At 45.5% G+C, this 25,654-nt stretch overlaps 2 protein-coding genes across 2 annotated transcripts in view; one reads left to right on the top strand and one right to left on the bottom strand.

The window, feature by feature from the left end:
* The window catches only part of TFAP2D (transcription factor AP-2 delta), a 43,970-nt gene extending 26,490 nt beyond the window's left edge, over nt 1-17,480 (bottom strand). Inside the window, exons 1-3 of the mRNA XM_035110726.3 lie at nt 17,442-17,480; nt 16,022-16,519; nt 12,678-12,738 (exon numbers count right to left, since the gene is read on the bottom strand). Of these exons, the coding sequence (XP_034966617.1) occupies nt 12,678-12,738; nt 16,022-16,519; nt 17,442-17,480 (598 nt within the window). The remainder of the gene's footprint in view (nt 1-12,677; nt 12,739-16,021; nt 16,520-17,441) is intronic.
* Nucleotides 222-1,767, top strand: LOC148686121 (uncharacterized). The gene is made up of 2 exons (XM_088665443.1): nt 222-263; nt 891-1,767. The coding sequence occupies exons 1-2, from the start codon at nt 222-224 to the stop codon at nt 1,506-1,508; spliced, it is 660 nt and encodes a 219-aa protein (XP_088521569.1). The 3' UTR covers nt 1,509-1,767.
* Nucleotides 17,481-25,654: the final 8,174 nt, after the last annotated feature.

The following is a 25,654-nucleotide window of genomic DNA, read 5'->3' on the forward strand; positions in this document are numbered from 1 at the left end:
TTAAGGGAGTATTGGCCTCCGTGGCCCCTTCTACCCTCCGTTCTTACAACCAAATCTGGGGTAACTTTTTGGATTACCGGTGCAAAGTTCTAGCCCTTGCACATAATATCCCACCGACTACAGATCACGTTTTACAATATTTGGAGCATCAGTACACTTTGGGGCGGGCAGCAAAAACTTTAAAAATACACACAGCTGCAATTACTTTCTTCAGTAAGTCTATGTTCTCCTTGGACCCTTGTGCGGACTTCATCGTCCACAGGGCAATTGACGGTTGGGGCAGGCTTCAGCCCAAAAAAGCCGAAGGGCGTAGGCCAATAACTTATGAATTGCTCTGCCTGGTTCGCCAAAAGTTAAGGTCGATTTGTTGGTCTAGATACGAGGCACGTTTATTCTCTGCAGCTTATGCCATCTCCTTCTTTGGGGCCCTCAGGGTTGGAGAGATAGTAGTGGAAAAGCACTCAGACAATGAATATCGTGGCCTTCTTTTGAATGACATTCAGTTGTCCAGCGCAGAACTGTTAGTACATATCCGCAGTTCGAAAACTGATCAGCGTGGCAAGGGTGCCTGGTTAAAGTTAACAGCTTCTGAACATCGAGGTCCATGTCCTGTGAAGGACACTAGGCGTTATCTGTGCCTGAGACCTGCTGGCGCTGGCCCACTATTTATTCATGAGGACGGTTCCCGGCTGATGAGGCACCAATTCACGCGGGTCTTGCGTATGGCAATCGACGCATGCGGCTTTCCAGCAAAAGAATATGCCGCACATTCTTTTAGGATAGGGGCTGCCACCTCTGCAGCACATTTAGGCCTCCCTACAGACAGGATCAAGGAATTGGGCCGTTGGAAGTCGAACGCCTATAAGGGGTACATTCGTAAGGATCTTTAGCTGGCAGCCACTTACCCCCCCCTCTCCTCCCTTCATTCCACAGCTTCACCTTCAGTACGAGTCTGGATTTGTGGGCACAGCATCGTGCACTGGGCACGAGTGCGGGCGTGCGATCGGGGCCTTGGCAACAACCTGGGTTTGCCGGCTGACGTGTGCGTTTCCTGGATCTCAAGGCGTGGGATGCGTTGGGAAGAGCTGATGCCTGCTGTGACAGCTCGAGCTGCTGCTTGCGGTCCCCCTGATGTCCTCATTATCCAGCTGGGGGAAAATGATCTTGCATACAAAAAGAGCGTGGACTTATTGCTCCATATAAAGAAGGACTTTGATGGACTTGCTGCCTTGTTCCCTGCTACTACCTTGTTTTGGTCCACACTGCTCAAGAGGAGAGTGTGGCGCGACAGTCATAACCCACGGGCCTTGGAAAAATCCAGGAAACTGCTGAATCGTGTTTTGGCACGCAAACTGCGTAGCATGGAGGGCAATGTTGTGGAGCACCCTGAAATCAAGTTCAGTGAGGCGGCTCTCTACCGTGATGATGGCGTGCATCTTTCAGATCAAGGAAACGACATCTGGCTGGCTGATATCACACGAAGCATTAGGGCTTGGTTACAGCGGTGAGGGTATTGGCGGCGAGCCCCTTTTGGGCTCAGGTGGCGGTAGGCATTGGAATATGGAGTTGTCTGGTGTGTTCGAGGACTGGTTGTGGCCATCATCCAACCCTCCTCATATAGGGGTATCCCCTTAAGGGATCCGGCGGTCGTGGATCCCGTCCGACGCCCTGCGGGTGGCTAGGGCCATGGCACGACCCCGGTGGCACCAGGGGGAGCTTTCAGTTGTATTTGCATCAACAGGCTCCTCCCTTGGGGTGTTAACCTGATATGACCCCCCACCGAGCGGGGTGGAGTCACGCTTGCTAGGGAGTCCAATGCCTAAGCCAATACCTCTCACTTGCTTTAACCAATAAAGTTGTGGCCTTATTCTACCCATTAACCTTAATACCACGTGTCACTGTGTCTTTATTTCTTGCGGGGGGCGGGTCCTCGAACCGCAATATGCTTTTTGAGATAGGGTGACCTTGAATACAAACATTCTAAATTATCACCCTAACATGTGCCAGCACTACAGCACTGCAGGTATCATTGGTAAGTGTTTATGTGCTGGTACAGCAAACTGCATAATAACTGCTAACCTGGGCCACAATAAAGAGGTCTTTTCTTAGTGTGCCCAAAAGTTTAATATAGGCTTAAAAAACCAACACCTTTCTTGGAATGACAAACATATTGACCAACATTTTTTTTGTAAGCACACTTTCCACCTACCAGGAGCTGTAAGTTTCTCACAGATAAAGAATCATAGAATTGTAGAGTTGGAAGGGGCCCTGAGGGTCATCTAGCCCAACCCTCTGCAATGCAGGAATCTCAACTAAGGCATCCATAACAGATGGATGCTTAAAAACCTCCAAAGAAAGAGAGTCTATAACCTCCTAAGGGAGTATGTTCCATGGTCTAACAGCTCTTACTATCAGAAAGTTCTTCCCAGTTTTGAGTCAGAATCTCCTTTCTTGTAAGCAGAACTCCACTGGTTCTGTTCCTACCCTCTGGAGCAGCAGAAAACAAGCTTTTCCATCCTTCATTATTGGAAATAACACAGAAAAAAGGGGAAGTTCCAGGCTAGTTAAGATTGGGCTGCTATTTGGAAGTTCAATTGAAAACAATGTGCCACAGAATACAACAGGAATACATGGACATAGCCAGGCTATGTTGGGGGAGGCAGAACTGAGCAATTGGTCAGTTAGTTAAGTATTTCTATTTATTTACTTGATGGGGGGGGACAGCTGCCCCCTAGCACCCCCCTGGCTGCATTCACACAGGAATGTGGCAAGTGCCTTGCACCAAATTAGGAGGTGTGCCCACCTAGCTAGCAGTTGTCCAGGTCCCAGGCAGAGGTCATTTCACATGTCAGCTTCTAATTTCAATCTGAGATGCCTGTCAGGATGACAGTGCTGGGCTAGATGGATAAATAGCCCATCCATTCATATGGATTTTCAAGGGTAAGGGCTTTGTTTTTGTTTTTAAACATTTGTGGGGTTAGGAGCATAGCTGTCAAGTTCTCCCTTTTTTAAGGGAAATTCCCTTATGCTGAATAGGCTTCCTCGTGAGAAAAGGGAAAACTTGACAGCTATGGTTAGGAGTGGTAGAAAAATTGCCACTTGAAACAGTGTTGTTGTTTTTTAAAAAACAAACAAACTCTGTTTCTCATTCCATTGTCACAATATCCATGCATTCTACTCATCTATGCTTAAACTTCCATGCAGATCCGGCTGAAAACATCATGCTGCCTATTTGACCATCCAAATCTGTCCCCCTGCAGAGGACTGTGGAAATCATAGGAGCAGCTCCTATTCTGTGCATTTTTTATTTTATTTTTTTACAAAACTGTGAGTTGTGTGTTGGGGGGGGTCTCTATCCAATTCTCTTAATGTTCTGAGGGGTTGTTCCTCCAAAATTCCAATTTAACGAGGGGAATTTTAAAAACCTTTTGCTGGGACTGGAAAATGCACAATTTGCCTCCACTTTCAGTTCGTACCGTACAGTTCATGGTCATGATCTTCCCCATCTACTTTATGAATACAGTATACAGTACACATAACTGTGTAGAAAACATTGCAGAAAAGCAACCCTGAAGTTGTCGTTCCATGATTGTATTGAGATTCTTTTTGTGCAGTTTCACTGGTGTGCATAAACGTGCTCCTTTTCATTAGTAAAAGATTGCACAAAGGAAAATCAATACAACTGTGTGTACAATTCTATCAATGCAATTAATTAATGCACACACACACACAAGCATGCATTGGTAATGCAGGACAGAGTGAAGACATGAAGGAACTTAAGCAAATCATGGACCCACAGCACTGTATAGAAAATTTGGGAACAAAAAAGTGGACGAATGGAGGGTTCTGAATACATTGATTCTCTTTCAAAAACAAGCCCGCACAATTCAGAATGCCAAGAAAATTTAGAGGAGGAATATTTTGGAAGTACCTCTAATTCAAGCACATGAGTGATCAGCCATGTCTCTACCCCACAAGACAAAGACCCCAAAAAATGCATATTTGCTGCCATGTAACATGAAGCAGCACATAGAGTGAAGAAGCATCCTTAATTCCACCACCTTTAGGACTGGAATAAAGTTAGCATAGCCTCAGTATTTCAGTTGGATTGCAATAACTCTCTAGCACTTTATAACCTCTCATTGCAGAATTGATCTGAGTTGCATTAGTTTTGTAGAAACCAAGTAACACCTCTGTCATAAACTCATTCCTTAACACACAAATTCCCAAAGGCCTTCATCCCACACAATTGCAATCTTGAAAAAGTTACTGGTACCTACACCTCAGTCTTATGGAAACTACAGCCCCTTGCCTATGATGGGGTGGGCAAAGAAGGAATCTCCAGTAAGCAAGGTTTACTTTGGAGTAAACTTTGATGCTTGTCTGTGTATTTCATCTCCCTAGGTAAGTACTAGGATTTAGCACGCCCAACTTCCTCTGGATTTCCCCCATGCAGTGGGACTTGTAGATATTGTGTTTGGGACTGCAGCCCTATTCTTACTTGGCCAAAGAAAGCAACACAGCCCACCCAACCTGTTACATCTAAACGTTTGTGTGGGGATTACACGAGGAAATTGTGCAGGCATGTGTGGGAATGACTGAGATCTGGTGCTGGCAAGCCACACCGATCTGCGAGAGTGTGGGCATTAGCGCGGCAAACCGGCTAATGTCAGAATGGGAAACACGTGAAGGAGGACAGGTCAGAGGCTCAGGTCAGCAGGGCAACAGGTCACAACAGAGCTAGAAGGATCAAGAAGGATCTGGATGGAACTGGATGAATCAGGACAAACCAGATGGGTCAAGCCAAGGAGGGCAACACAATGGGAACTAGGAGGGGGTGTTTACAGAGTGACATGTGCTTGGAGCATGGACAGAGGGCATGGCAAAACAACACGTGGGCTATGGAGGATGTCTTAGGGAGTGACCGGGTGTGACGTTACAGGAAACATCACCTTGTATGGGACTGCACTGATGTAATTGGCTAGAAGTTACACTGTCGTTGTAATGATTAACTGTCATCCTGAGCTTTCAATAAAAGGAAGCGCTCGAGCTCTGCTCTTGGTCACCTTCCCATTGAGTTCAACCTGCCTCGAGTCGTGTCGTCTTTGCCCCAGACAACACGTTTGGAATGAGGCGGGTTTGCATCCCTGCTTGGGAAGGCCCTTATTGGAGCCAACCGTGAACCCAACCCAAGAGAAGACCGATTCAACTCAGCCTGCCACCATTCGGGAGCAATCCCCCAAAACACAGCAGGGCTTTCTTCAAGGAAGGCATGCAAAGGATCGGGCTGTGCTCCTATGGTGAGCAACGCAAGGGGATTGCTGCGACGTGCTTCTGAACCGAAGGGGCTTCCCAACGCTTGAGCACAGCCATGGAAGTGAATGGGGGAAATGGTTTGAAATCCTAATACTCCCTCGTTTGGGGCGGGATTTCCCAAGACGCTCCCGTGACCCGCGTGTCCCAAGCCCAGGCAACTGTTCAGATACTCGGCTGCTAATTTTTCAGCCAAGCCAAGCAACCCTTCCCCCCCCCCGCCGCCCCCGCAAGCTGTACCCTCTTAAAACCCAGCCGGGCTTATTCCAGCCGCTCCCTCCTTTGCCTGGGCGCGTTTCTTGCGGCTTCCTTCATGAACCAGTCAGGCTTTTCCCCCACACCCCGCCTCACGTCTCTCCTTTCCTGCCCCCCTTCCTCTCTTTTTATTGTTGTGACTCCATTTGAAACCAGCTCGGCTGGAACTATTAATTAAACAAGCGCATTAGGGCTTTTAAATGGGACTCAATTTGCTTCCTGGGAAAAAAAAAGAGAGAAAAGAGACAGCAGCGTTAATGGCAATACATTAAGGGCAAATTATACGTATTATGGGATTATCAAGATTTGGCCAGATAAGAGCTAAAGAGTGGGGAGGGAATTGGAATCTAAGGGGGCCGAGAGAGAACGGCTGGCAAGCAAGCCAGCCTCGTCCGGTCTCCTCCTCAGGTTGCTTTCTCAGAGACCGGGACACTAGCTCGGCATAGTTACGCGCGCCTAAACCCCCGGATGCGCAACGGGTGGTGGGGGTTGTCGGAGGTGTTATAAGAATTCTAAGATGTCATAAATAAAATGAATGTTCATAAGTGCACAAGGTAAACACACATGATAAAAAAACCCCACATGTCTGAAATAATATAGTACAGGAAAGAAATCCAAAAACCATCTGGATTCTTAATGACCCATACATTTCCTCTGCAGAAGGAAGTATATTGGGGGGGAAAAACCCTCTCCCAGTAGTTCTTTTCGCTTACAAATCCTTCAAATCTAGTGAAAAGAGAACATTTTGTGAATGAATAGCGGAGGTCTTGGGACAATGGTTTCAGGAACTAAAGTATTTACCATTTAAAAGATGGCCCAGACTGGCCGAGGTGGGGCGATCAGGAAACATTATCGAGTATCTTGACAAACAGGAGACAAGCCACACTCAAATTTCTGTTGTAGACCGCCTCTTTTTGAGATGTGTTTAGGCAATTTCTAAATTGTTTAAAATCTGTTACACACCTTTGTCCGGGGTCCTCCTCTTCTCTGACCGATCATGGATTTAGGACTTAGGAGATACTAAAACCCCTTGAAGTCCGTGGGGCTTCCTTACTAAGGGTTTTAGGGGTTTGAAATGGAGGGAGAAGAAATTCATATTATTTGTTTTTACGTCAATATTTAAAGATGGAAAGAAAAGGGGTTGAGGACTAGAGCTAGGCGTAACTTGGAGTCGAGAGGAGAGAAGAACTCAGGGAGAGGAGAACTATGAGACGGTAGAGGCTTGTGGTGGATGAGGTCTAACAGAGAACATCCTTTCAAAAAGATTAACCTCTTGGACATGTTTCTGCTGGAATATGTACTGTTGTAAAATGTGTACACATTTTTTAAACCCACTCCCACCATAAAGACCCGTTTAAAAACAATAGTCAAATAGAATTCAACAGAACAGCTATAGTGAAGCAAAAATAACCAGAGAAAGTGGGTGTTGTAGGACTCTCTCTTTGGACGCCTTGCGCCATAGGAGCCAACACCTGGGGCCCACCCCCTCCAAAATATTGGATGGGGCCATACCCCCCAGAATAAATGGGCATTGCTATTCAAATAGTGTTCCTTGTGATTGATTATGGGGGGGATTTACCAGCCCCCAATAGTTTCTTTAAGTTGGCACCCCTGCTTTTGCCCTAGGAAGACGGTTCGGATTAGCTGGATTTATTTCCTAGTAAATATGCCTACGATCCGATCAATCTCACCTCAGCCCTAACCTTGCCGGGTAGTTTAGACCAGGGCTGTCCAAACTTTTTTCAAAGAGTGCCAGTTTTGATGAAGTGAACATACATGAGGGCTGACCAAAGTTGTTGGCCCTTTTTCAGAACCAGGAGGAGGAACTGCCTGTGGGGGCCGGATTAAACCGACCGGCGGCCGGATTAGGCCCCCAAAACGGATTTTGGACATGCCTGCTTTAGGCAAACTGGTGGTTCAGGCATTCCTTTCATCTTAGGTATGGGACATAGTAACGCTGGCCTGCCTCACAGGTTTGTTGTGAAACGATTGCTGAGCTAAATGTGGGTAATGCTTTTGAGAGTACTCAAGAAAAACGCTGAGGTGCTAAAGTCACAAGCCAGCCAGAGTCAAGCATTTTAAGACACTGATTCAAATAAAATAGTTAAGCACATGTTTTGTTGTTGAAATTAATTTAACGAAGTCAGATCTTCTTCTGGAAATCAGCTTGGAAGTGAGCCTGATAAATGCAAAAGGGTCGCGTAGGATTGAATCCTATATGTAATTATTTCACAGAATAGCCGTATGAATATAATATACAGGTCTTATCTTTCCCCGCGCCGATATGGAGAATATTCTGCGAGATATACAGTACTAACAAAGTCCCTTTAGGTTTTACCTTCTGTTTAGGCGTTTACAGTAAAACAAACGGTGGCTCGTCTGTCCCATCTGGTTTCTCTGCCTAATTCCCTATTCTCTACACCCAGTATGAACAGGGTCTTTTCTAACACGACATATGCGTCGTGATACATTCTGCCAGAATGTACCATAAATGCAAAACTTGGAGCTATTCTAGAAAGAAAGAAAAGAGAAAGAGAGAGAAGAGAGAGAGAGAGAGAGAGAGAGAGAGAGAGAGAGAGAGAGAGAGAGAGAGAGAGAGAGAGAGAGAGAGAGAGAGAGAGATTGTTTGGTCTTAGATATTTGCCCCCTAGAGCTTCACTCCACCCCTTAATAAAAACTCTCCCCCCCCCCCGCATCCAATGAATGAGTCATTAGGCTGCAGTTTCATCATTAAGTGTCTCAAATTAAAATTGCAGATCAAAGGACCACGATCAAACCCCGGATTGCAAGGGATAGGCAGCGCCTTAAGTAAACACATAAAAGGCAGAAGCCAGAGAAGGGGGACGTCTATCCAGGCTCTCTATTGGTTAGGCTGGTTTTTTGGTGACTGATGCTCAGACTTTTAAGAGCCTTTTTATTTTTTATTTTTTTTAATCAAATAAGATCTGACAATGTTTCTAGCTTCGCATTAATGCCTCAGCCTTCTCATGTCAGTCACCTCTAAGCGATTTGACAAACTCAAGATCTCTTAAAACGGGAAGAGTTCAGATCATATTAATTCCCCAAAAATGTTTTGATTCAAAGTAGTTTGTATTTTACGTTGCCAAGGGCAATCGAGAAAGAGAGTGTGCCGATAGCCCGGGCCCTCTTTTTCTCTTCATGGCCCAGAGGCGATAGCAGTATTTAAGCTTCTGAAATTAGCCTGGGGCAGGGAAAGATGGATGATCACAAAGCGAAACAAGAGCCGCCCCCCTTTTCTCCCCCCCTTTTTTGAGTTTGCCATTTCATAAAACGACACAGGAGGGCCAAGTGTCACCGTGTTATCTTTTTTTAAAAGGACTCCAAAATATTTAGTGCAAAAGCCACCAGTCTATCCCTCTTATTTACTCATTTCAAGGTAGACAAGCAAAGCATAAGAGACTCTTTAAAAAGTGGGGGGGGGAGAGGCAGGCTCCAGGCTGATAATTGTCGTTTAGAGAGGAATTCCTAAAACAAAAAACTGATTTCTAAGAAACTATAAAAAAGAGGGGAGGAAAACTGGGCGTGGCGGCGGGGAGACAAAAAGAGGTTTCTTTTTGCCGCCACCCTCAGCAACGATTAAAAATTGCAGACGACTCTTGTTTGCATCTTCGAGAGAGATTTCTTTTGAAAGGGGCGATCTGAATATCCAACTTTTAAGGCAAAGCTGCACTCGTCTGTATGTACAACATTAATATGATCTCTGCAGAATTTGGGCCCTCAGAAAGATTACCATATCAAAGCAGGCGCCTGCGGCTAGAGAAGCTATCGATACGCTCGCAGTAGGTAAAGTAAAGATTATTGGTTGTGATGGTGCGAGGAGCGGAGCTCCGGGCGAAATCCTGCACACCATTAACTGGAAGTGATAGCGGTGGGAGCTCGGCCACCGAATCGGGGGCAAATATTGGCTCTGGCTGGTAATTAGCTCGCCAACACCTCAGTCCTGCAGCCCCGACCTCCTCCCGCCCCCTCACCGCCACCGCCTAAGCCCACACAAAAGAAAAGGCCCCTTCCTGCCTGGGTCTCATTAAAAAGCAAACCCTCCACATCAGGGCACCTCCAGTGTCTCAGCTGGGACAGGCCTAGTCGGAGGAGGAGGCAGGCAGGCAGGCAAGAGGCTGCTTTTTGAGCAGGCGGGGGTGGGCGGGCTTGGGCCGAGGACGTTGTTGGAAGTGGGGAGGGGAGAGTAGGGGCACTTTGCAAGTTTTCGAAGAACAATTGAGCAATCTTGGCTGTAGAGCCAGAAGGCCCGGTTTGAAATATGTAGCAGCCTATACAGTACATGAATTTCCCCACTTTGTTTCTGTTCTGTACCTTATATAGTCCTTACCAGTTTCCCTCACCTGTTTACTTATTAGTAAACAGTATTAGTATTTTGGAGTTGTCCTTTGAACTCTTTCATTTTCCTCTATATTGAAATTAAAGGGTGTTGTTGTTTTTTTAATGTCTTTCCTTCCTTCCTCTTTCCTCCTGCTTCTTCCCAAAGTGAAATCTTTTCTCTCCCCCCTCGAATTCCCTCCCTCTCTTCTTAAAGCCTTTCCCCCACCTCAGATAACGGCACCAAACGCTTAAAATATGAGGGCAGCCCGGCTCCATATATTTGCATCGATGCAGCGAGAGAGAGAGAGAAAAGAAAGGGCCCCGTTGATTTATGCGGAAGGTTCCACAGCGCTCGGGCTCCTTGATGACTGCTAAGACTTTTTCCCTAAGACTCACTTGACAAAATATTTATTATGTATTTCGAGGACTCATTTGAAACGTATAGGTTCGTCTTTGATATTTTCCCCTGATTTCACAAGAGGCGTTGCACGGAGAGCGGGGGATGGGGGCGGGGGGGGCTCAAGGTGCCGGAGCCATTCAGCTCTTAAGATGCGTAGAGAAACAGCCTTGCATTTTCATGCTGGATTTCACCATCAGCCTTTAAATCCTTGAATGACTCGGTCGCCTTTTGAAAAACGGAACGGTAAGGAGGGAGAGAGCAGCCTTGCTTAACTACAATCAGTCGCTCAGGTAATTGGAAGCTCCTTGCCAGGAGAGAGCTGGAGGAGGACTCGAGAGGGGAAACCTCCTTCAGATGGGAGATTAGAGTCCAGTCAAGCAGTTACAGACACAGCACCTCAGTTGATGGGGATTCAACATTTGCCTGTTTCTCCCGTCAGGATCCAGCCCAAAGAAGCAAGCGCACTTGCTTTTAATGAATATGAACCAAAATACAAGAAACCAACATGCAACTCCTCTCCCCACCTCTGGCGCTAAGGAAGGTGGAGATGCTTGAATGAGAATGCATAACATATTGTCGACCCATCCCATATGGATTACTCCAGAGAGATAGACCCTTGCTCTTTTTCCAGTATGCAAGCAACAAATGTAACTTTAAAAAAAAGTGTCACCCCTAACTCTGTTTATATTTCTTAAACCACGCAATAATACCGCACATTAAGACTATTCTAAATATCAGAAGGTACAGTGTTGTGTAAAGGGTGAGGGGAAACAACCGATTTACAATCCATTGAAACGGGAAAAAATAGATTTGGGGCGATTTCTGATTGCTATTACGGTTTACGTTTCTGCAGACCTTGATCAAAGTGTTTAAAATAATATAAAAAGAATCCATCAGTTTGTTTAGATGAAAACGACGTGGATTTCACAGATCCCCAGTTCCTAGAAGAATTGTAACCCTCAACATTCAGAAGGGTTTTGGAGAGGAACCGTTATAAAGTAGCCGCAGGCGCTCAACGGCCAAGTTTCCTCGCTGTTAGGAAAACTCACCGCCAAGGAGCTGTCCATTTCAGCACCAGAAGTATCCCTGCCACCGCCTCTGTACCCGCACCTTTAGAATATCTGCAGTCCGACAGGATTCAAAAGACATTTCACTACTGGCGTGTTGCTGTGCGCTCTTTCCATAGTTTTATGCTTCAAATAATTTGTTATGACCCAATTACTATTTCAGTAACCTTAACCAAGACTGAAGAAAATTTCCCCTTGCTCATTTTGGTTTACCCTTCCCCCAAATGACAACAAATAAAATAAACAAAACTATCTGAAAAACAGAACCGTAAATTATAGTTGAAGCAATCCTGTTGGAATCGGCCCATATTACACACGTGGCCCAAATGGGCTAGGAAGCGCTCAGCGTAAGCGCAGAATGGCTTCGATAGTTTCATTTTGTCTCCCTGTCATCGGTGATATATGGGGAAAACCCCATTTAACTTCCTCCCGTCATGTTCACATTTCGGGAAAAGCTGTTTTCCCCCGTTTTCAAATGTAAACTTTGAATAAATTCTGCTCTCTGACATTTTTATTGTCCTTCATTCTGATCAGACCGGTGACATATGGGCCTAACTATAGAGCCGACTGCCTAAAATACTTGCGATTCACATAAGTTAATGAACTGACCCACCCCACCCCCTTTCATTCACCCAGTGCATTTACAGTGCACTCCTATACATGTCTACTCAGGAGTAAGCCTCTTTGAATTCACCCGGTGTAGGAGTGTTGCCGTAGGATCGAAATGTGAGCTTATGGCTGGTGCTACTTCCCGCCCCGCAAAAGCCAATAATTCGGGTTTCTGATACACAGTAGCTTAGAATACCACATCCTGATTTTTTACAAAAGCTACGCTTCGGTTTTAAAACTTTCCTCGCAAATTGTCATTGAAGCCCTAATTGTTTTTCTCTCTCTACGTAAGTAGTACCAGCAACACACTGAGTTGAAAAGTTTACAAAACACACGCGCGCACACAAAATGAAATGGGAAACGCAGGTGGCAAAAACAGCGTCGCAAGATCATCCCAAGTAAAAAGCATAGCGGAGTGGGGCTATCTTTCATTTCCTAGAGTTGCACACTAAACATGATGCTTGTTTCTCAGTTAATATAGACCCACCTACAACCTTTTAAAGGGCAACGTTTCCTTAGCGCCGCTTCTGTTTCTATTGGGGTGGGGGTCAATTACATGGATATAAAAGGCATCCAGAACCCGGTCATAAACTCCGCTATTTGTTTGGACGTTGGCCCTAGTGGCTATTACACAATTTTAAGGCTTTCTGTTGTTAAAATAATAAGTAAAAATATAGGACTCGCAACTTGCTTACCTCTCCTTATCACCCCACCTTGGCCGTTCAACACTAGCCCACACTGGGTCTCCACTGAGCCCTTGAATGAAGAGAATAAAATAAAATCAGATAAAGATCCATACAGATAAATTGCATGGCTGCATGCATCGAACGTGATGCGTTTTAGAAGTGACTATGTTCAGGTTGCAACTCAAAGAATACACCTCCTACGAAATATTTCAAAAACCATAGAAAAGCACAGCTTCTTCCCAGAACAAACAAACTCTGTTCTCAGATATGATCTTTTGTCTGAATGATTGATTGGCAGGCAAAGAGGAAGAGAGTCAGTATCGAAAGTTTTTGAAGGGGTGTTTTGGAGGAGGAAAAAGAATAATTTTAAAAGAAAGTGGCAGCATACCTGTGGAACATATATACCCCTTTCAAGGTCCATGTCTAACGTGTTAAGTGAACGTGGCATTCACATGTCACACAACTAGGACCAGTTTGCAGAGACTTAGACATGGGAGTTATAAAGAACGGCGACAGAAGGGGAACAATCGGGTGTTTCTCGATTTCTCGACTGGACTAAAATCTAGACTAAGTTGTTCAGGGAACCTTTCCAACGACTGAGAATTTTGCTATCAACTTCAGTGGGATTTCAACATGCTCTGATCAAAACACTTTACAGAGTTCCATATACTCTGGTTTCGCTTTATGTTGGGATACGAATTCTATCGAGTAGAAATCCCCCCTTTTTCTGTCTACGTGTGTGTACATTTCTTCCATGCAACCTCTCAGTCCTTTTGTCCAGTGGCAATGTGTTAAAAGATGCATTTTCCTTTACAAACAAACGAGGTATTGGACATGAAAGAGGCCTCTTAAGGGTGTTAACCTACTCAACAGCCCGTGAAGAGTTAAGTACATGCGGAGAAAGAGTCGGTGCATAATAATAAAAAGCCCACTTTACAAAAACAACCTTTACAGTCCCGTCTCTCTCTCTTCCCCAAGCCCCCCCCCCCGTTTTTCGGCATATTGACGCTGGCCTAGAAAACCCCTTTCAAGGCCTCTTTTGAGTTTTAGTGTTCTGCCTTAAAGTGATTATGAAATCAATATGGGGAAAAACTAGGCGACTGAGCATAAATTAAAGCGGTGATGGGAAAAGGTGTGACAGTTTCCTTTGTTGCCCATGGAAAATCTTTTTAGGGGTCTCAAAGATGCCCACTCCGGCTCCAAGACTCCTTGCATCTGTTAGGCTGGCTTAAACAGCCTTCCAAACTATTGGACTTTCACTTAACATTCTGAGCAGGGGAAAGTATATTTACATTTGTTGCATTAGAAATGAGGCATATGTTGATGAAGAAAGTGGAAAGCGGGCGGGGGCGGAGATGAAAAAGAAAAGGGGAAAACTGGCTACGAGTTGGAGTTCTTCCTCCAACCTTGGTCGGGCAGCAATCCATCTTGTCACCAAAAAAAACCTCCCCTATAAAACATAAGAAGCTGAAATCAACAAGCTTCTTTTCAAGCGTCGAAAAGAAAAAGCTACAAAAATCAATGCAAATTCACAAATAGTGGTTCCCCCGCCTCCGCCTCCCGTCACTTTAGAAACCTCACATTTGTAAATGTAAAGAAACTGAAGACAACCTAAGGAAATAGCATTCATGTATAATGAGTATAACAGACATTATGCATCATGCATAACTCAAAACCAAAACAGGTTTTTATAAAATTTGATTTTTGTGGGATTTTTTGGTAGCGCTTCGCCGCCCCCGCCCCCCCACATAGCGTTAAAAAACAGAAAGAAGGAAAGACGACCTCGTGTTATTCTCTCTATTGAAGACAAAAATGATTTTTTAAAATCGTTGAAATGATTCCTAAGCATGAACCTGCCATCTCAGTCTCGGCAAAAGGAGGTTGGAAGGGAAGCGCGTTGTTTGGTCGGATGACATTGCATAAGTGACCAGTTGAATGGCACTAAGTCGAAAATTGGATAAACTATGGTGCTTTTTTGCACAGGATTTAGGCATTGTGCGCTGCCTTGCAAACGTCTCTAATCCCTTCTTTTGAAAAAAAATACAAGGCTTTGTGCTCCGCATAGAAAAAAAAATGTACAGCTAAAAAAATCAGCAGCAGACGTGGTTATATAAAAAAGGGGAGTAAATAGGTCTTAGTGAAGCGAAATAGTGAATGGCAGATTTGGGAGAAGGAGTGATGAGGAGGAACATAAGGGAAGCCCTGTTGAAAATGGGGAGGGGGCGGGTAGAGACAGAAGCGTGGAAAATGATTGAGTGAATTTCAATGCAGAAAGTCAGGTTTTAGAGAACTGTTCTTCATGGGCCCAAATGATTTTATTCTTGTGTAGATTCCAAAATATGTGTGCGGGAGGCCTTCCCTTTATATGGAACACACACAAACATTTCTTTATCCTCAGAGAGGAAAATATATATTTTTTCTGATAAGAAATCTGGGGTGGGGTTTGAGGGGAGAAGAAAGGACAATGAAAGCAACTTAGAATTTACTCTCTTTAAGTAAATAGAACCCACTTCACGGTGTGAAACTACACTCCTTCCTAATAGGCTTGATAGAATTTCACGTTCCATCTCTTTTACAGTAAAGTTATAACTATGTATTCGTTATTATATCTATAATTAGTTATTATAATACATTGTAACTATGTATTAAAAGTAGTTAATTCCATCAAAACGCACCTTCCCTTGATGCTGATAGCTTCTTGACTAGGAAATGTTCGAATTTTGTAAAACTAGAGATTTGTGTGTGTCACAGAGAGCGAAAGAGAGATACAACAGAAATAAACAGATGAGCATGTTGGAGAGGAAGAGAAAAACAGGTGTTTGCGTTGAAGGGGGAGATAAATTTAGGGAAGAGATGTGCATGTTCAGGGGGGAAAGGCGGATGATTGGGTTAACGAATGGATGGATTTGCAGATCTGTTTCAATATTTTACAGCTAGTTTTTAATGCTTCTGCTGGCTTCCTCACTGCTGTAGGTTGGACCCGCAGTCGCCTTCCATGAGCCACTGCTCTTGTGCAGTTTAAGAGATATTTCTGCCTGTCTGGTTCAGTTTTAATTTTGCAGAGCGGAGTGGGGGGGGGGGTTGTAGGGATGCGATTGTCTTTAGGGGAGCGACCTTTGATTTCTGCCTGTCTAATCTGGATTAGGTAATGTCCCCGCCCGCCCTCGGCCGCAGGCGGCTCGCAGGTGAGAGGCTCCTCCGCCCGCCCAGCACCTTCCCTCCTGACCAGAAGGTCGCCGAGCTCTCTCTCGACAGCCGGGGGCCGGGTGGGTGGCAGGCCAGCGCGGTCCAGGGGTGGGAGCAGGGGCCGGTTTGCGGCAGCCGCGGCGGCGGGAAGGCGGCGTGTGATTTACCTGCAGGTCGTCTGCTCCCGAGGCGGCAAGCCCAAGGCTTGGTCCTGGCAGGAGTCTTTGATCGGGGTGCATCCCATACTGGGAGCCATGGCTCATAAGAGACAGGTCGTGGCGACGGTAAGCGTCTAGGCAGCCCAGCTCCCTCCTCTGCTCGTCCAAGCAGGAGGACTTGAGCGCCCGGGCGTTGTGCAGGTTGATAAAGTCGGTGGGTTCTCCATGGTGGATCTGCTGGTAGTACTGCTGCGAGTGGTGGAGCGAGTTCAAGGAGTAGGCGTCGGGGTTGACGGCCGGGTGGCTGTGTTGGAACTCGTAGTGGAAGGACTGGTGGTGCAGGGGGGTGTACTGGTGGTTGGTGGAGAAGTAGGGGGAGGCAAACTCAGTGCCGGTGGTGGAGTAAGTGAGGGGCGACGTGGAGGAGTAGGCGACGGTGGAGTTGGCCACAGACTCCAGGCATCCCAGCTGCATCAAACGGTAACTGTTTGATCCATCATGACGTATCTGAAAGGAAGAAGGGAAAAGGTAACCCAAATACTGCAGGTTGGTCATCGGAAAAGAGCGGGGCTCCAACAGCACCCTGTCCCGCCTAGCTCCCCCCCCCCGCAACCCTAGCCAAAGCTCCTCTAGAGTTAGCGCCGGTAACCCCATACACCTTGGGCTGGTGCCCTGCAAGTCTGCACTAGAGGTTTAAAGAGGGAGCGAGAGAGAGACCTCTACGTAGGAAAGCGAGGCGTCCACACAGCTTGGAAAAGAAAGCTGCCACTTCACTGTGATGGCTGCTTGCGGAGGAAACCCAAAGTTACCCAACACAAACGCTGCAAAACTCCATATCCGTCTCAAGCGCAGAAAGACTGATCTCCTCCTCTTACGGTCCTAACTCTCTCGGCAGACAGGTCTTTCTCGATAGATACCAGGCACCGCGTCTCTCGGTGTGGCTCGACTCCCTACATGCCTTTTTAACCCTTATTGGTAAAAGATCTAGGTCCAAAACCTTCCCCTTCCGACAACCTGAGTAGGAGTCGATCGTTTGCTGCCCCCCGGATTCCCATTGCGCGCTCTCGCTCTCGCTCTCTTTCTCTCTCTCCGGCTATTATTAAATAGTATTTGCCACCTTCCGTTTCACGGCATTATTGGGGCCATTAGCCTGCTTTCTTTCCGGCAACCGTTTGAATGCGGCTATGGGTTTGCCCCTTTCCTGGCGACAGATGTCATAACGAATTTTCGCCCTTTACTTCTCGAAGTTCTCTCTGAAGCCGGATTATAATTAAATGTAACGGTCCAATGTGGATTAACAAAAAAAATGGAAACAACCACACACAGGCACACTCGACCGTACACACACACACACACACGCATGCATAGGCACACACATCCGCACACAGGCACACACGCACACACACACATCCGCACACACACAAAATACCTCCGCATCGTGGACGAGTCCTGGAAAGGTAGTTGACATTTTGGGTTCTCCGAAAGAGGCTCTGATTAAATCCCTTCTCCAAATTTAAAAGGAAAGAAAAGACACCGAAGCAACCACCAAACCACGAACAGTTTTTAAAAATAAAAAAATTACAGTCCTCTCCTGTTTCCCACAGACGTGAAAAAAATATATACATATAGAGAGTATTTCTATCTAAACACAAAGAGGCTTTGTAACGTGTCTGCATAGGTCTCCCGCTTTTTTCCACCGTGCACCCTTTTAAAAACCTGTAGGAACAATTTTTCCCTCTGCACAAAAGCAGCTCCCCGGATCAGATTTTGTACTTGCTGGGTATTTCTTTGGCTGATGTCGTAGGTCCCTTGGTAATATAGAAGTTTTGAAAATTAAGCATCAGCACTGAGAACTGGGAGGACAATAGATAGAGCAGCTTCATCCCAGGAGACAAGGAATAAATATTGTATCTTCGCCTAATAAGGAACTGTAGGTTCTTTCAACGTTTTTATACATTTTTCCTTCACTCTTTTAGAAGGCTTCCCCCCACTTTACTCAGGCTAATGTGGGACCTAATCTTTTCGAAAGGGACCTTTTTAGGAACGTATGATTGAGGTGAACTAGAGCTAATACATAAAACAAACTAGATTAATTAAAACCATCCTTTTTCAGTTGGTGAGTGTTTATTCTTGCTGGCTGTGGCTATCCACACCCCACCCCCATATTGACAAAAAACCCCCCACAAGTTTAGCATGTATGTAACTGGATTTCCCCCGTCCTCCGAATTACACCAACGCATTTATATTTGTTAGAGAAAATAATAAATCGAATTGAAGTCCACCTCCCCCCCCCACCTTAGTGAGACTGTTCGATATGGGGCAACTTAGAAGAAATCACACTGGGTTTTGAAACAGAATTTCAAAGAAACAACTTATCTGAAATGTGTCACTGCGGTTAAGTGTCGCTGCCGTGCATTTATTTATACACACACACACAAACACACTATATATATACATATACTATATATACACACATACATACTCTCTCTATACATATCTATATACTATCTATCTATCTATATAAAATATAGATATTTTATATCTATATAATATTATATAGATATTTTATATCTATATAAAATAAATACACACATATAGAGCGATACCGGGAGCAGGAAGACACCCCCGCGCCCCCCGCAGCCACACAATGACAGGGGGTAAGAGAGCTAAAAACCTGGAAATTTGTGAGGGAAAAGATGAGAAAGATTTGGAGCCTCCCGCCCCAACTTGGAAGTGTCTATTTGAAGTGCAATTTGTTTTATTGTTCAGACAGCTAATTATGGCCGAGTTAGCATTATGGCTGAGTTTAAAACTACGTGCATTTGCAACCATCCCGGGAGTTAATTTCTGGGGGCGCGTCCGCCTTCTGCGGGAGAATCATCTAAGCCCCGTTTTCTGCTCGGAGGAACCGCAACTGAAGATTCTCGCTTGTCAGGGCGCGCCTGGCGAATGCTCCAAGGAAGGATCTGAAGCAAATGGCATTTCCTGCCGCTGCTGTGCCTCTCTGCTGATGGCGAGCTTAAATTACAAGCCTTGGAGACAGAAGCGGGTGTAACTCGCTTTTAATTGCCATTTAATTTGGTTCGCTTTTAAGTGTTTAAACCGCGAAGGTGTCTTAATAATAAGCCGCAGGCAAACAGACATGTGGCTCTTTTTTAAGGTCCAGGTTTGGGGAGTGTTTATTGGTATCTGTTCATGCAGGCTAACAGGAGCTGTCATTCAAGCCTCTATTCTTTATCCAAATGGACAAAGGCACACGACTAGAATTGAAATGCATTGTCTGAAATGGAAAAGTGCGATTATCCAGACCGGCAAAGGGTCAGCAGCAAACACTTTTTGTTGCCTCCCCAACCTTCTCTTTAGCGGGGTGGGGTGGGGTGGGGGGTTGTAGAGCTGCACTTCTAAAACTCCTTCGCAGAAAGAAAAAAAGAAGGAAAGAAATTACACCCTGACATTAAACAGGAAACTCCATTAATTACTGACATCTCTAATGTTTCTTTTCCCAGTCTTTGGGAAACTTTGGTGGTAAAGATTAGGAAATGGGAGACAGTACATAAATCAGTGAAATCTTTCCCCTGCAGAGACTGAGTTTGTCCAGTGATCACCCTACCCCAGTTAAGACGCTCCCGTCCACCCCCTTCCTAAGCGGAGGCGCCTTCAGGAAAGAGCAGGGACTCCTCTCGTGTCACCTCCTTTTAAAGGATCCTGCTTGCTCACCAGACGAGAAGAGCCCCAGTCTCCTGGGATAACCACGATTATTCACCCCACCCTGGTTTATGACCATCAATAACGCCGAAGGGTATTGTTTTGGTTTATGAGAGCCTGGATCGTCCTTCTGGCTCGCAAGAGTAGATGAGCACGTTGGAAGCATGGAACAAAGACAAAAAGGAAGGAAGGAAGGAAGGAAGGAAGGAAGGAAGGAAGGAAGGAAGGAAGGAAGGAAGGAAGGAGAGATCTTGTTCATGGCTAGGTTCCACTCAAATGTGTCTATTCACGTGTAACATCGGACTTCTTGATTTGTTTGTGTGGAAACCTTACCCACGTCAAACTGGATTTCCAGGACAATGTGCGGAGGATAGCATCGTTACAGCCCGATTCTCTATACTTCCCTCTCACCTGGAAGGTAACCCCTGCGGATTTCAAGTGAGGTTCTGCTGCTTTAAAAGCAGTTTAGTTTTGCGCACCTCAGGTGTGATTCTTCTTGTCACCAACTGGACGTACTTCTAAGTGAGTGCCTTGAGAACAAGATGGAAATAGACAGGAAGCGAACCCAGGTACGCTTACCTGGAGATGAGATCCATAGGACATAAGATGCAAGTTGGTGATGGCCACCAACTTGGATGACTTTAAAAGAGAATTGGGGAAATTCAGGGAGGAGGAGAGGGCTATCAACGGCTACTAGCCGTGATGGCTTTGTTTTGCCTCCATTGCCGGGGCAGGGTGATGCACCTGAATACCGGAATCGCAGGTGGGCAGAGGGCGCTTGTGCTCAGGTCTCGTTTGCGCGCTTCTCATCAGCATCGAATTGGCCAGTGTGAGACAAGGATGCTGGACTAGATGAACCATTGACCTGATCCAGCAGGCTCTTCGTATGTTCTTGAAATCAAGCGTAGGTTAGTAATTGGTCGGTTGCTGCAAGGTCTTAAGGGTTGAGGATCTAGTTCACATTCAGTCACGAAACTCTGTAGGTAAGGTTTCTGCCAACCTGGTGTGATATGACACTTAACCATTGTTTCCCCCCAACGGCATAGAAAGTGTCAGTTCGACGCTGAAAAAGCGAGTGGAGAAAACGCGCGACGTCCTTTCCCATGCTGGCAAAGAAAACAGCCAAATGGAGACAAAGTTTGCATGTTTTATCTTACTTGTCCATGTTTAGGCTGGAGAGCTGTTTTCACTTTTCTACAACCTAAACAAGGCAAGACAGGCGTGCAGAAATGAGACTGACAGTTTCCTAGGCATGGAAACAACTTCCTCGACAAAGCAGTGACTCCTAAGGAAGAGGATTTAACTCCTCCCTTTCCACAACAACAAAAAAGGCACTCCTCCACCGTCGCGTAAACACTAGGGGGGTTCCCAAATCCTGGATTAGACAGGCAACAAGGACCAATGTTTCTGCCCGGACTGGCGAAAACGTTTAAAGAACAGCCAGACAGAACAGATGAATTTGTCCTGCCAGCTCTTTTAATATGAAACGTAAGAAGCTGCCTTCTGCCCAGTTCGGCTGTGGCTCCATCTACAATGAGAGGCAGCGGCATTCCCGGGCTTCGGAAGGGTCTTTTCCACACACACACACATCCCCGGAAATGTCGGGGGTTGAACCTGGATGGGATCTTCTGCACGCAAAGATGCGTCACCGCTGAGCTACAGTCCTTCCTACGCCCTCGATTTGTGGTGCTCTCGAAACAAACCATTAAACACACCCTCTCCTCCAGAATCTTGGCCAAATCCATATTGATGAACGGAGTCAAAGCTGTGAAGCAACCGACTGATTGCTTCTCAAAAGCAAGGAAACGCCTTGTTTCCTGCTATGTCAATCCCGTCCTAAGCAAAGCAATGCTAGACTGTCAGCCCAAGGATGCAATAATTGAATGTGTTACAGTTAACAGATGCAGGTCTAGCCGAAGTAATTCCCACTGGGGTCAATGAGAATTCCTCGCAAGTAAGTGTGTAGTGAAGGGCACTCCCAAGGTGTAGTTTAGTTTTCTAGCTAGCCTATTCTCTCAAAGACTTCTTTCAGTTTTAGCCTGTGAGGGAGGATTTCAGTGGCATTTTTGATTTCTTTGACAGTTTGCGAGATTATGGAAAGAACGCCTGGCTTTTCTCTCAAAACAAGGCATTCAGAACACAGAAGGCCAAAGCTGTGGTTTTACTGTGTGGTGGTGCGGAAACCACCCTAAGCTATTGCTCACCTCCCTTCTCTCTATTTTAATTAGAAAGCCTGTGGGATATATTGGGGGGCTTCTCCATTTGAGGTGATCCAAGAGGAGGTGATTCAGTTCTCAGAGACAGCTAGAGAAGCTTGTTTCACACTATCAGGTTTGCCTTCTTTCTCCCCACCACTCTCTGTCGGGATTCTTTGACTCATCTTATGATCCACAGGCACTACCATCATTTCCCCTAAATCAGGGGGCCCCCAAACTTTTTTCAAAGAGGGCCAGATTTGATGAAGTTGATGAAGTGAACATGCATGAGGGCCGACCAAATTTTTTGAGCTTTTTTAAGGATTTGACCCCAATAAGTAAGCTGCCATGGACTTTGGACATGCCTGCCCTATGTAAAGGACTGTTCGTGGGAGGAAGGCTGGGAGGGAGCCACCATCCATTCAGACTGATTTGTTGAAAGGTTCCTGTTTAGATGAGAGATGGGCAATCTGTGGCTCTCCTGAAGGTGCTGGACACTAACTCCATTCATTCCAGGCCGAATGTGATGGTGGAAGCATAGGGCACACCTGCCACAATTATTCAGGAGCAGCCAGCTTCCAAGCCGTGTGCTCAGTCTGCCAAGTAATTCCAACAGGAAGTTGTAATTCAAGATCCTTGGGCCCACAAGTTGGTTCCCTCTCTCTTCTTTGGGGGATCAGCACCCTCAGTTTCCTTATAGTACTTCTGACCACCAAACACCGACAGACTTAAGCAAGCAAAACTGGAGGCTAACGGAGAAGTGCTGTTCAACCAAATGCTGTTGTTTTACACAGGAGCCACACATCTACACAGTCTCGCCTTCAATGGACTACTTCTGAGCCATCCATTGTCTTTGCCTTTAGAGACAGAAGAAATCTATTTGTCTTTCGTCTATCCTTAGATGAAGAGCAAACTGTACTGGGGATATGAAACCTACCTTCTCTCCCACTCCCTTCATAAATACAAGAGCAGGAAGCAAAGTCTCTAATTCAACTATATGCCATGTCCCTTGGCAAGTGCCAACTTGAATAAAAAAGGGGGGCAGGTAAGCCCCATACTGCATAATTGATCACATGATGTGGTGTGGACATACCATTTGAATGGGAATTCATCTCAGCTTGGGAGGGGTGGCCCCCTCAAATATTTTATTGGGGGGCTGAAGGGACCTCAGCCTCTACGAGTAGGTTCCTATGCAAGGTGCTGTAGTAACGGTAAAGACTTCAACACACCTCCTTCCCGCCTCTATGTTTGTCCCAGATTTCCTCATTTTCGATCATTATATGCTGAATCCACTTTGCTTACTGCAATATTATTTAAGCTCTTTTTAACTAATCTGCATAAGCATTGGGCTTGGACCATGCACAACCTTTAATGATCTTGAACTCATTTATTCTGCAGCCCACAATAATGGTTTCTCAAGGTGTACCCTATCTATGATTTTGTCTTTTATGTCTCTTTCAGCATCTTTTATCTATACTGTCAAGGGAAACTGTTCTTTCAGCAGAATCCTTTCCTGCCTTTGGGAACTTTCCCAAGATCTTTATTGGGAGACTAACCTCAATGCAAGAAAGAGCTCTACTCATTGCTGTGAATTGTTGTCTCAGTCACAGGAAACAAGCATCTACAAGTTGAGAAATGTAGTACTAGTTTTCCCTGCTATTGTTTTTTTTATTTCATCAACAAATGTGTGGTTGTCTTTCTCAAGCTACCAATGGGTTTTAATCATAGCTGCCAAGTACCCTGTTTTTCCCGGGAAACCCCCATATTTTCTTACCGTTTCCTGCAGGTGTCCCAAATGGCAAAATACCCCGTATTCCCCCGGATTACAGAGCTCCTGCCGGCAGCCATGTTCTTATGGTGCCGTGCCAGCACCGGAAGTTGCTTCTACGCACTTCCGGACATGCATAGAAGTGACTTCCGATGCTGCTGTGCCCATTTCCAAAATGTCCGCAGCGCCAGAAGTCGCTTCAACGCATGTCCGGAAGTGCGTAGAAGTGACGTCCGGTGCCGTGGCGCTGCTGATCCCAGATTTTTCAATCCGGAACTTGGCACCTATGGTTTTAATGCAACCACTCATTCAGACAATATTTAGCTTACTCTGGAATATGAATATTCACTTTAAATATGTACTGCTCTCACCACAATCTTTTCAGAAAGATCCTACTTGCTTCACTATGTCCACTTCACCAAAGATACATAGCAACATTGATCTTCCTTCCACTCATACCTGTGAATAGTGATGCAGGCCAAGTCTTGCAATCCTCTCAGCTCAGGATCATGCTGATAATTTTGGATTCATCTGAGATGTCCTTCTTGATGTGCCATCACTTATTAGAGATAATTTTTTGTCCCCCCCCCTCTCGGAATATACAGTTAACTGTGGGAGACTTGAGGTTAGAATATTATTGGATGTTACCAATAACATCTACCACTTTGTGGTGGAGATTCACACAAAGAGAGGCTGCTGCAGCTTCCAGCGGCAAGCCAAAATCTCTTCAGAAGCATCAAGTAGAACCCCAGGTTCTACTGATTGTTCTTATGCACTAGCATTATGCAGATTTTCTTCCTATGGTAATTAGTGTTTAACCACTATGGATGGGGGGGGGCAGGGAGGGAGGGATTTTCATTGATATATACCCCTCGAGCACATCCGGATGGTACTTTCCCATTTTATTATTATTATTATTATTATTATTATTATTATTATTATTATTATTATATTAAATTTGTATACCACACTATACCAGCAGGTCTCAGGGTGGTTCACAGGATATATGCACTAAAGGGATGGCTTTGAAAGTGAACAGAATAGGCACCCTGAAAAACAGGTACCCCTTTGAAGACTCATAATGGAATCTCTCCTGGGAAGATGCCAAGCCCATGATAGCCTCAAAATCAGCAGTTATGGCTTGGAATGGTAGAGAGTGCTAAGAGAGTAGCCCAAGGTAGAATTGTATAAATGCATGTGGAATTGTATATATGCATGTGGAACCCAGGTGGCGTGGTTAAACCACTGAGCCTAGGGCTTGCTGATCAGAAGGTCGGCGGTTCGAATCCCTGTGATGGGGTGAGCTCCTGTTGCTTGGTCCCAGCTCCTGCCAACCTAGCAGTTCGAAAGCACATCAAAATGCAAGTAGATAAATAGGAACCGCTAAAGCGGGAAGGTAAACGGCGTTTCCATGTGCTGCTCTGGTTTGCCAGAAGCGGCTTTGTCATGCTGGCCACATGACCTGGAAGCTATACGCCGGCTCCCTCGGCCAATAATGCGAGATGAGCGCGCAACCCCAGAGTCGGTCACGATTGGACCTAATGGTCAGGGGTACCTTTACCTTTACCTTTATGTGGAATATATATATATGAAAAATGCAGATGGTTGCCCTCAAAGCCACTATGGTGATGTGTCTCAAGATGTGTATTGCCACATAGCTGCTAGCACAGATTTGGGATTTTTTAAAAATACTGGTAGCACAGTTGTTATGCTACCTATGATGATTTACACAATCTGCTCTTCAAGCTGGGTCATCTTGTGAGTGATGTGCTGTTTCATTTGTCTTCAAATTCATAATGCCTTCAGTATAGAAGTGCCTCCAGTTTTTCCTGAGAGTTACTGATCCAAACACTACTTGTTTTGTAGTCTCTTAGAAAAAAAAGGGGGGAGGGGGCAACTAAACAAAGGATTATCAAGGATTTTCTGACCAGGCTCTCCATAAAAGTACTCCTGGCTGAGAAAACATCACACCAG

Source organism: Zootoca vivipara, chromosome 3 (assembly GCF_965207765.1).
Source record: "Zootoca vivipara chromosome 3, rZooViv2.hap1.1, whole genome shotgun sequence".
In the NCBI taxonomy this organism is placed as follows: domain Eukaryota; kingdom Metazoa; phylum Chordata; class Lepidosauria; order Squamata; family Lacertidae; genus Zootoca; species Zootoca vivipara.